At 43.3% G+C, this 12,760-nt stretch overlaps 1 protein-coding gene across 1 annotated transcript; it reads right to left on the reverse strand.

The window, feature by feature from the left end:
- Nucleotides 1-2,815: 2,815 nt before the first annotated feature.
- On the reverse strand, nt 2,816-8,951 carry rpp38 (ribonuclease P/MRP 38 subunit). Its single transcript, XM_080210523.1, is given in 3 exon segments — nt 2,816-4,888; nt 4,890-5,851; nt 8,875-8,951. Coding segments are annotated over 3 exon segments (1,008 nt in total). The 5' UTR covers nt 8,879-8,951; the 3' UTR covers nt 2,816-4,846.
- Nucleotides 8,952-12,760: the final 3,809 nt, after the last annotated feature.

The raw sequence follows: 12,760 nt of genomic DNA on the forward strand, positions 1-12,760 counted from the left end.
CTCATTCATACCATCATTAAGATTGATGATTTCCACTGCTGTAACAATGCCTGAGGTCACCCCTGACTTAGTTCATCTACTGAAATCCTTATTCATGCCTTCATTGCCCCTACACTTGACTAATGCACAGCTGGTTGATGTTCCACATCCTACCGTCTAAACTTGAATCATCCAAAAATCTGCTGCCCATCTTGCACCAAATCCCTTTCACCCTTTGTGTTTGCTGCTCTGTTATCTTATTTCATTTTAAAATTCTCATCCTTGTTTTCAAATCTGTTCATATTGTTGCTCTTACCTATCTCTTTAATTTCCTTCAATGCCTCACCCTTTTGAGATACCTATGCTCCCCTCATTCTAGCCTCTTGTGAATCGATGATTTTAGTTGCAGTATCATTAGTGGCCGCACCTTCCGTTACCTAGGCCCCAAGCTCTAACATACCCGCCATGCGTTCCTCTACCTTGCTTTCTTCCTTTAAAACACTTATAACACCTCTTTGACCAGGTTTTTATTTGTCTAACCAAAGACCGCCTTGCTTAAAATTCTTTCTTGGGATATGGGTATTATCTGTTGCCCATCCATAGTGGCTCTTGAGAAGATAGTGATGAGTCATCTTGAACTACTGCAGTCCATCTGGTGCATGTACACCTAGAGTTCTGTTAGGATGGGATTGTAATCTTAAAGATGTCCTAATGAGTGACAAATGTCTTTTTTCAGCAATTTTAGTTACTGTTCCTTTGTGCATTTTCAGACCTGCCAAAAAGCCTGGTGTCATTGTTCTGAAGAATGGAAGAGTCCAGCTCCAATTTGGCACCAGGCTTTGTGTAAAGCTGGGATTCCATCATTTTCTAGAATGAGAATGATGAGTGATCATGATACACTTGGAGATGCAACCACAATGCTGAGGTTTCACCTCAAGGGCAATTAAGGTTAGGCAATAAATGCAGATGGCGGGGCAGGCTCGAAGGGCTAGATGGCCTACTCCTGCTCCTATTTCTTATGTTCTTATCTAGCCAGCGATGCTCACATCCAGTAAAAGGGATTTTAAGAAGATACTGTTGTAGCAGAAGCCACCCAATTGGTGGCATTTTCTGGTCCCAACCCACTACAGGAATCATTGTGGGTAAGACAGAAAATTTGATGAACCACCAAGAGGTTCACAGAACTGCAAAACCCCACTCAATTCTTGCATGTGCAATGCAAGATAAAAGTGATGTTATGAATTCCCAGCTTGTTGCCGTGCAGGCTCAGTCTATGGCCATTTCAGGAATTCTCAGCACTCCAGAAATCTGTGCCCCAGCAAATGAATAGTATCATTGAGATAAAGCCCCAGTGAAGTGGCTATGCAAATGTGCTCTCCCCATCACTCCACTGCTTTGCAGCCACAGGCACAACACTTCTTAGGAGCATCAGGTCAAGCATAGGCACCCTCAAAACAGGCACAAAGGGAACACACAAGGGTAAATAAGTAGACTTATGCATGAAATATTGGATGATTCATTGGATACATTTGGTTTGTGTTAACTTTTATTCCAACAGCGTGGGAAAGGCATAAGGTCTTTTTAGTTTAGTTAGAGCATCATGACCAGTACTGGCTTGAAGGGCTAAAGGGCCTGTTCACGTGATGTATTTTTCTCTTCATTGAGTAAAGGATGGTCTATGACAGATGGAAAAGTAAAATGGGAAAGTGAAGTTTTGTGTACATGTTCCTTTGAATGAGATGATCTCAGACATGCCAAGCCAGAAGGGAATTTGCTGGCTGTCTGCTCCTCCCTAGATGCTTTCCACATTCCTGTTGACGAGGACTGTGCCAGGGTGTGGAGGACACAGCAGAATATCAACAAGCAGGAGCCTGCGCTCCATCATATAATCTAGGGTTCTTCCACAGCAGTCTAAACTTTCACTAGCCTGCACGATGAATTCCCATACATCAGCATAGCTCTTAATTTACAAATACTGGCCATACATAGTTGGGTTTGGAGCAGAATCACAGACTCAGTGTTAAGCAAATAGCCTTCGTTACTCAGAAGGGAACAACAGACTGGTGCAGAATGAAAGCACCATGACTACTTCCAGGATAGCATGCAGTCACCAACATGATGTGGTGAGCATACATTCAATCCCTGCAGATTCAGGCAAGTGGTATCATTTGTGTTACATTTCAGTATTTAGACACAGCACCTTCAAAGCCACATGTGTGCAACCTGCTCGTAAGTGTGACAAGCTCAGCCTGTTCTTGTCTAGTCAGCAAACCACAATGAATTCTCCTAGCATACAATCGCTGTGGCTGCTAGGGGTAGCCCTGTCCTCAGTTTCCAGATCTGGCTGCCAGAGGTTACAAAGTTCCAGAAGCAATTGTTCGTATGTCCATGTGCACATGCACACACCTACACATCACTCTCGGATTAGATGAAGGCAATAGAAGTAATCCTGCAGGATCCTAGGTGGATAGTTTCCTGTTAAAAGCCCTACTCCCCCCTCCTGCTCACAGCAGCTTGCCCCCCACTTACTTTCCCATGTTTGCTCCATCTCTCCACTGCTGAAAATCCAGGTGAACAGTAACTACAGCACTCACGACTGGCAATTAAGTAGTCTCACCAAAGCAATCAGGCCAGGTTGATTGCCTATGCTAAATTGCCCCTTAAGGTTATGGGGATAGGGCGTGGGTGGGATTGTTGTCAATGCAGGCTTGATGGATCAAGTGGCCTCCTTCTACGATTCTAACCCTTGAACAAAATTAAGACCTTCTCCATGTGCTGCACCATTTCCTGTCAGCTTCTACCAACTCTGGACCAAACACCTCCACAAACTCAAACCTGTGGTAATTAATCAGCAATTTATTGATGACCTCTTTAAATGGGGTAGAGGGTGTCCTTGGTTGAGCTAAACACACCATCCATTTTAAGGGCAGATTTAAAATTCAATTTTTTCTTTATTTCTTCATGGGATGTGAGCACCATTGACCAGGCCAGAATTTGCTGCTCATTCCTAATTCTTTGAGAAGTTGGTGATGATTCACCTTCTTGAACCACTACCATACATCTGATATAAATAGACCCTCAGCGATCTTAAGGAGCATGTTACAGGATTTTGACCCAGCAATCTTGCCTGTGCAGTGGATGGATTATAAAGATGATAATATTACATATTTGTTTTTTGTATTTTTAAAGAACACTATATTTCTTTTCTGCTGAATTTGTTCAGAAACACTGACATCACCACAGTGTCAAAAAAACAGCAGAGCTAAGCATCAAATCAACGTTCCTCGCTGACTGAAGTCACAATTTGCCTTTCTGCAGACTTAGCAACATCCAAAGACACTTCAGGGAATAGTTACATTGGAACTCCAAATTCCAGAGAAAGTTTAGGATGCGTGGGAGTTCAAAACAGTGTAGAGGCAGCGGGGTTGAGAACAAGTTCCAGAAAGCAGGGCTGAGGTGACTAAAAGTTCTGCACCAATTTGAGAAATGGAGGATGCACAGGACCCTAGAATGAAGAATGCAAGAAGGAAATCACGTCTGGTCGAGGATACTGTTAGCCCTGCAGCAATCAACTACAAATTGTAAGTTTGTAAGGATGAGTGTGATAAGTGAGCCAAACTTCATAATGGACAGGATAAGGACATAGCTGCCAGGAGTGGGGAACACAGTAAAAAGTCTGACAACACCAGGTTTTGGGGAATCCATGGGGCAAGAGTTAGATTTCATGAAAGATGAGGAAGGTGCAGAAAAGACACGCAAAACAGTCATGTATTTGGAGATCAGGGCTGGGACTGATAAAACTTTAAAGTTCATTTTATTATCGTCACAAGTAGGTTTGCATTAAGACTGCAACAAAATTACTGTGAAAATACCCTATTCACCACACTCCAGCACCTGTTTGGGTACACAGAGGGAGATTTAGCACAGCCAATGCAACCAGATGGAGGCAACCAGAGCACGCAGAGGAAATCCACGCGACACGGGGAGAACATGCAGACTCCAGACAGATGGTGACTCCAAAACGGAAATTGAACCCAGGTCCCTGACACTGTGAGGCAGTAGTGTTAACCACTGTGTCACCATGCCACCCTGGTAAATAGGAGGAAAAGTTGCAAGGACCTCATTCACTCCGAATTCAATGCCTCACAATTAGTATTGAAAATGGGGTTGGAAGGAACCACAGAAGTGTGCGTGAGGAAACTGAAAAACTCATATTTAATTCTTGTTAAAAACTATTCCAACAAGATCAAAACTTTGAAAACCAAGTAACCTTTGGTGATGTAAAATACACATTCACATTATTCCTGGTGCAAGAAAGCCACAAGGCCCATCACAGCAGTTTCACTCACCAAGAAATACCCTTATTCAAAGGAGAAAAATCTAATCTTTCGCATGATTCAGTTTTCTGCAGACTGCAGTGGTGACAGTGTTGCTGAACAAATTACGCAAAAAAAGCAAATTATGGCATTCTTTAAAAATGCAACAGCTGGAAAAGCAAGTATGGAATAGTACCAAAGAGTATCATTTTTAAATCCATCCGCTCTATAGATAGAGTGACGAGGTCAAAATCCTGTAACTCACTCCCAGCAGCACTGTGGGTATACCAAGACCAGGTGGGCTGCAACAGTTCAGGAAATCACATCACCTTCTATAGGGCAACTAGTGGAGGCAACAAATACTGGTGTTGTCAGTGATGCCTGCATCCCATGGAAGAATGAAAGAAAGGAAAGCTCTAATTCAAATTTGCATGGTTACAGAAGAGTATTTGCATGAAATATTTATTTAACAAACAAATCAACAATATATTGTCCAAATACATCCCCCTCCTCTCTGTCTTTCTTCCGTTCTGTTTTTAACATTGCTCAATTTAGTTTTGGTTTTTATTTGGTGTTTCCAGCATTCGATGTTTTATTTATTTTCTTATTCTTTTTTGGCTTCCGAATTTTATTTGGATTTGGAATGACCTTCTTTATTTTTAAAGGAAGCAATGTCACCCCTGTTTTCTTGCATTTTGCACCATCATCTAATTCGAAGGAAAGGTCACTTGACGCTACTTCATCAAATTTACGTTTCTGACTTGGTGGAAACCCAGCGTTCGCTAATTCCAGCTTTGGCATTTCGCTGATGCTACCTTGCTCCTCCGACTCCAATCCTTCAGCATTCTCAATGACCTTACTTTGCTGCATCCATGAAACATTTAAAGGCGGTATCTGTGGGGTAATGGCATTAACTGTCTCCATAAAAGCCTCCGAGTTCTTTTTAAATCCCAGTGCCAGGGTAGATTTTAACCCCAGCACAGGTGCCACAGTTTCACTCAGGCGGGGAACTCGGCATGCAGGTACCTCCCGACTCTCACTCAGCTGAATGAGATGTTGTGTCATCAAAGAAGGCCTCACTGACTTACAGACCAGAACTAAACACAATGTGTGCTTCTCCAAAGCCCGGGTGACCTCATTGATTCCAATGGCCAACTGCTTCCTAAGTTCCACATTAGTCCATCCCTGTTTAAATTCTTGAATCCTGTTCATAATGTGGTCGTCCATCACTTCTTTGAGCTTCTCAGCCTTCTGCTGGTCTTCTTTGATATCCCCTTCCATTTTTTTCTCTTCTTGACCTTTTGGTCCCTTACAAGGTCTTGGTTTCCTGGGTCTTAAAGTAGGCTCTACTTTATACAATCCAGTCTGTTGAAAAGCTAGCTTTAACTTCTCCAGGATGAAGCCCATGCTTTTCCCATCCACATGTTTCCACGCTATGCTAAAAGGATTGTTGAACGAAGTTTTAGCAGGCGGACGTCTTGTTTTCCGTACCCCTGCTCCTTTTGCAACTTGTGCTGAGCTTTCCATGTTTTGACTCATGTACAATACTTGTCGATCTGTTTAAAAAAAAGTGCATTAGAAAGGCAATTAAACTAAGAGACTGCAATATGTTGACCTAACCAAACTCAACTCAAAGATTAGGCAATGCTCAGGCTTTTTCTACCAGCACCCCTCTCAATTGTCAAACTAAATGTAGAACAGTAGGTAGCTGTCAGAATATATAAAACACCTCTTTAGATGAGCTCTTGAAACATCATACCAGATAGGTATATGGGCCAAGTGTTGGAAAATAAAACAAGGAGGTGCTTGATGGCTGTCGCAGACATGGGCTGAAAAACTCTTATGACTGAAGGAGTTAATATTTTCTGACAAGCTTTGCCTCTGATTATATTTTCCCTGATCGCTCTGAAGAATTTCCTAATGTCTGTCTTAAATTAATCCTTTATTAGTTTAAGATTTTGTCTCTTACTTGTATTCCTGCAATTTAGTTTAAATTAAGGCCTTTCCACATTTTTAATAAACTTGCATATCTCCATTCTTTCTGCTCTGCCCAAGATCACAAGAAACTACAAAGGGTCATGAATGTAGCTCAATCCATCACACAAACCAACCTCTCATCCACTGACTGTCTACACTTCCCATTGCCTCGGCAAAGCAGTCAGTATAACTAAGGATCCCACACACTCCAGATGTTTTCTCTTCTACCTTCTTCCATCGGGAAAAAGATACAAAAGTCTAAGGTCACGTACCAACCAACTCAAGAACAGCTTCTTCCCTGCTGCCAACAGACATTTGAATGGACCTACCTCGCATTAAGTTGATCTTTCTCTAGACCCTAGCTGTGACTGTAACACTGCATTCTGCACTCTCTCCTTTCCTTATATGAATGTTTTGCTTTGTCTATATAATGCACAAGAAACAATACTTTTCACTATATACTAATATATATGACAATAATAGATCAAATCAAATATCATCACTCTGCCGTAAAACCTAAGATTCTCCAATGTCTTTTGGTAGCTCATAAAGGAGCATTAGCCTTTAGAATATATCTCTTATTTCATGACAACTTGAATGAGATGCTCTATTCAAAATATTGAAGAATTTAATGAGTACCTCCTCTGATGTATCCCTGTACAGTTCAACATGAGTTTTGTTCACGCAGAGACAGTAAGGGAGGGGAGGGTGATAGAGATTTACAGCATAGAAACAGGCCCTTTTTCCCAACCTGTCCCAGGCACCCAGTTTTTTACAACAAGGCTAGTCCCAATTGCCTTCTTTTGGCCCATATCCTGCTATTCTTATCTTACCCATGCAACTGTCTAAATGATTTTTAAAAGACAAAATTGTAACCACCTCTACTACTACCTCTGGCAGCTCATTCCAGACACACACCATCCTCTCAGTGAAAATATTGCCCCTCTGACCATTTTGTATCTCCCCCCTCACCTTAAACCTATGTCCTCTAGTCTTAGACTCCCCTACCTTTGGGAAACAATGTTGACTATTACCTCATCTATGCCCTTCTTTTTTTATAGACCTCTATAAGATCACTCCTCAGCCTCCTACGCTCTAGAGAAAACAATCCCAGCCTAACCAGCCTCTCCTTATAACTCAAACCATCAAGTTCCGGTAGCATCCTAGTAAATCTTTTACAACACAGCACAGGAAACAGGCCCTTCGGCCCAACAATTTTCTGCAATCTTTTCTGCACTCTTCCTGGTTTAACAATATCCTCACTATAATAGGGTGACCAGAACTGTACACAGTATTCCAAGTGTGGCCTTACCAATGTCTTCTACAACTTCAACAAGGCATCCCAACTCCTGTATTCAATGTTCTGACCAATGAAACCAAGCATGGCGCATGCTTTCTTCACCACTCTGTCCACCTGTGACTCCACTTTCAAGGAGCTATGAATCTTACCCTAAAATCTCTTTGTTCTGTAACTCTCCCTAATGCCCTACCATTAACTGAGCAAGTCCTGGCCTGGTTCGATCTACCAAAATGCATCACCTCAACACTTATCTAAATTAAACTCCATCTGCCATTCGTCAGCCCACTGGCCCAACTGATCAAGATCGCATTGCAATCGGAGGTAACTTTCCTCACTGTCCACTATGCCACTAATCTTGGTGTCATCTGCAAACTTACTAACCATGCCCCATAAATTCTCATCCAAATCATTAATATAAGTAACAAATAACAGTGGATCTAGCACTGATCTCTGAGGCACACCACTGGTCGCAGGCCTCCAGTTTGAAAAACAACTCTCTACAACCACCCTCTGTCATTTATCATCAAGCCACTTTTATATCCATTTGGCTGCCTCACCCTGGATCCTGTGAGATTTAACCTTATGCAACAACCTACAATGCAGAACTTTGTCAAAGGCCTTGCTAAAGTCCATGTAGACAAAGGAGACGGGCGAGGGGAGACTGACAGAGAAGGGGGGAGGGGGAGGAGACCGAAGGTGGGGTGGTGCCAAGACCAAAGGTGGGGTGAGAGGTGGGGGGAGACTGAGAGGGGAGGGGTGGGGAAGGAGAAACCAAGAGGGGTGGGGGAGGAGAAACCCATAGAGAGGATTGGGGGTGGGGGAAACTGACAGTGGGGGGGGGGGGGAAGAGGAGCAATAGATTGACAGGGTGGGGGAGACAAATGGTCAAGAAGGCAGTGGGACAAAAGACCAACAAGAGATATTGGGGGAGGGGGGGCGGTAAGAGACTGACAAGGAAGGGGTGGGGGAGAAACTTACGGGGAGGAGGGGAGGGTGACAAACTGACGAGGGCGAAGGGGGGAGGCAATGTTGACACTGAATGGGGGGGGGGGGTAGGAACTGTGCCTCAGTGTTTGAGGGGCTCTCCACCAGCCGGCCTTGTATTTCTATCCTACGGTCAACTCCACGTTGCCTCCACCCCCCCAGTTCCTCCACAATGTGCACTAATAATAAAGCATGCGGAAAGTTCACAGGATGGACTGAATATTCATAGGGGAGAACAGCCAGCAAACTCCCAGACAGTCAGCCCTCACGCTCCGGATTTGACTTTAACGCAACGTGAATGATAAAAGAGTATCTCACCCATCAGCTCCTCTTCCGGAGCTCAGCCACACGCAGCTCAGTCCACAGCACGCTTCATCCGGAGGCTGAGACTCACTCACCGGGGCCAGTCAGCACAGAGCGCTCTGGCTGAGAGTCCCGCCTCCTGTGTAATTATCAATGAGCACACACACTTAACACACAGGCAGAAAACTGCGGTTCACACACTGAAATGCAACAGCTCAACCAATGCTGACTCTTGTGTTCAGAGTTGCACTGTGCCACACCACCTCGCCCACCACTCAATGCAAAGGTTTGTGCAGAAAAAACAAACACATCTTTGTCTAGCAGTGGTCTGCCTGTAAAATGTTCTACACAGTAAAATGTTCCCCAAGGTCCAGTGTTGTATCCTGTCGGATGTTTCCCTCAACAGACTTTTTGGAACACTCTTTAAATTTTTCTTCACCCCATTCGTAAAGTTACAAAGTCAATGCGCAGAATGGACTGGGCAAACCCAAATCTATCTCCTTGCTTGCTCCAAAAACCAAATTCAAATTACAATTGAATCCAGTTCATGGTCCCCGCACCAGAAGATCCAAGCTGACAAGATAAGGCGTTGCATCCCATTTGGGCTTGGTCTTAGCCAAAAGGCCAACTATTGGAATTATTTTTACAGAATACCTCATTATCAAAACTTTCAAACAAGCACAGTAGTTTAGCTAGTGGAGGGAAGGACTCCTGTCAGAAATAGAAACAGAAAGTGCTAGATAAACTCAGCAGGTCTGGCAGCATCTGTGGAGACAAAACAGAGTTACCATTTTGGATCTAAATGATCTTCCTCCAGAACTCGAACATTCCTGCATATAACCTCAGCATCAATGCATGTGTCTTCACAGTGGCTGCAGTGGGAGAGAGAGACCAATGCCTATCTCCTTCTGGAATGTACAAAGATATGTAGACATATATGTAAAAATATGTAATTTTAAAAAATGATTTCACAGAGTGCATCGTTGGCTTGGCCATCATTTGTTGCCCATGCCTAATTAACCTTGAGAAAATGGTAGTGAGACACCTTTTTGAACCACCACAGGTACGCCCAGAGATATCTTAGGGAAGGAGTTCAAAGATTTTGACCCAGTGACAATGAAAGAACACAGTTCCAAATCAGGATGGTGTGTGTCTTCTTTTATCCATTCAAGGGATGTGGGTGTTGCTGGATAGATAGGTTCTTGATTAATAAGGGATCAGGGGTTATGGGGAAAAGGCAGGAAAATGGGAATGAGAAAAAAAACAGCCATGATTGAATGGTGGAGCAGACTCGATGGGCTAATTCTGCTGCTATGTCTTATGGTCACCTAAGCCCTATTCCCATAACATCATATTTACCTTGCCTAATCCCCTTGACACTAGGATTAATTTAATGTGGCCAATCAATCTAATCCACATATCTTTGAAGTGTGGGAGGAAACCAGAGCACCCAGGGGAAACTCACACAGACATGGGGAGAATGTGCAAGCTCCACACAGGCAGTGACCCAAGGCTGGATTTGAACCCACGTTCCTAGTGCTGTGTGGCAGCAGCACTAACCACTGTGCCACTGTGCCGCCCAAGGGATTGATTAAAGAAAGGGCAAATACTTGGACGGGTAAAAAAAGTTGTGGAGCTTTAGAAAAGACACGGTAGTGAGAATAATTGACAGCACAGGTGGGATGTGCAGAATTGCCTCTTTCCATTCTTTATGATTGTATAAATGAATACTGTGAGAGTACCTGCACTACATGAACTGCAATGGTTTAAGAAGAAGGTCCACCACCAGCTTCTCAAGGGCAGCAAGGATGGGTAATAAATGCAAGCCATGCGAGAGAGATTTTGACAATTAATTTTGAAAAATCTGTAAGGGAACCTGTTTGATTTTTCATCATGTCCAACAAAATAATACTCCCTTAACGTTTCACCAAAGTCAGCTTAGATTTGTACTTAAATCATCAAGTGGAATTTTAGCTGATATCAGAGATAGGAATGTTAGGAATGAAACCAAGCACAAAATGTTATTGCTATTCCCAGATAAAGACTTTTTTTGTTACCATCTAAAGTTCCAGATGACAATAAGCTGCTCTCCCCTTTGAGGGGGCAGAGCTGACTGGTGGTGATATGACTTGAGGAGCACCACACCTCAGGCAAGGTTGAGAAGGCAGGGTCTTCATGAAAAACCCCAACAGGTATGGGAATTGAACCCATACTATTGGCATCAAATTCTGCAATCAGGAACCAGCCATCCAGCCAACTGAGCTAAAGTGACCCCCAGTTGTTGTGCATTTACTGTTCTGTGTCAATTTTAGTACTCCTGCCTTCAGAGGGGAATATGGAACAGTTGCTGTTTCTGATGCCGCTTGTCAGCTAGAACATAGAACAGTACAGCACACTACAGGCCCTTTGGTCCTTGATGTTGTGCCGAGCTATCTCCGAATTCAATATCAAGCTATCCCACTCCCCGCTGTGTTCCATGTGCCTGTCCAATAACGGCTTGAAGGTTCCTAAAGTGTCTGACTCTACGATCACAGAAAGCAGTGCATTCCACACCCCAACCACTCTCTGAGTAAAGAATCTACCTCGGACATCCCTCCTACATCTCCCACCATGAAACTTATAGTTATGCCCCCTAGTAACAGCTACATCCACCTGAGGAAATAGTTTCTGAACGTCCACTCTATCCCCCTCATCGTCTTATAAACCTCTATTAAGTCGCCTCTCATCTTCCTCCGCTCTAAAGTGAAAAGCCCCAGCTCACTCAACGTTTCCTCATAAGACCTACCCTCCAAACCAGGCAGCATCCTGGTAAATCTCCTCTGCACGCCAATATTTCCACATCCTTCTCATAGTGAGGTGACCAGAACTGCACACAATATTCCAAATGTGGTCTCACCAACGTCCTGTATAATTGCAGCATTACCTCACGACTCTTAAACTCAAACCCCTGTTAATAAACACTAACACACCATATGCCTTCTTCACGGCTCTATCCACTTGAGTGGCAACCTTCAGAGATCTGTGGATATGAACCCAAGATCTCTCTGTTCCTCCACATTCCTCAGAACCCTGTCACCGACCCTGTAATCCGCATTCAAGTTTGTCCTACCTAAATGAATCACAGGTTTTTTGCTGGAACTGCAAAGTCCCCACGTGACGACAGTGAAAAACATGCAAGTTCTCCCATCATCCCCCAACATTTTAATTAATTAACAATATTTAATTGAATTACCAGTTTTCTTTTGTCTTAACTTTTTTTACTTCCCTGCTCACTTACTATTTGAAGCAGATAAATCTCAGATGAATAACTTTGCTGCCATTCACCACTTCCCAATTGAGCTCAACATTACTTATCAAGGCCCCCATTTTGGCGGAGTTGGGATGACTGGGGAATCCCTTAAAAATGGTGGTCACGACCTCATTCAAGCAGGCACAGATTTAAAGTAATTGGCAAAAGAAGCAAAAGCAATGTGAGAGAAAATTTTTAATGCAGTGGGTGGTTATGGTCTGGAATGTACTGCTTGAGAGTGCGTTGGAGCTAAGTTCAACTGAATCATGAAAAGGCTGTTAGCTGAAAAGGAAAAATGTGCAGGGTTATGGGGAGAAAGTGGGGGAATGCCGTTTAAGTGAGTTGCTTGTTCAGTTATCTGGTATAGATGTGATGGGTTGAATAGCCTCCTTCTGTGCTATAACACTTCTGATTCTCTCATTCTGAGATTCCTGTTTCCAAGAACGTTTTAAAGGAGGGGTACAAGTCTCACACCTCTATGCAACACTCTTGAGCTTGTCAGTTTCATTGTTGAAGTGAATTATTTAAAGCCCCCTCCCCTCCCATATTTTAGTGGAGTTAGGTCCTTCAGTAGGTAGACATGGCTTATGGTCTCCCAATGGAGATATGAAC

The sequence above is a fragment of the Carcharhinus amblyrhynchos genome, chromosome 2, assembly GCF_965287045.1.
Source record: "Carcharhinus amblyrhynchos chromosome 2, sCarAmb.v2.hapA, whole genome shotgun sequence".
NCBI lineage: Eukaryota > Metazoa > Chordata > Chondrichthyes > Carcharhiniformes > Carcharhinidae > Carcharhinus > Carcharhinus amblyrhynchos.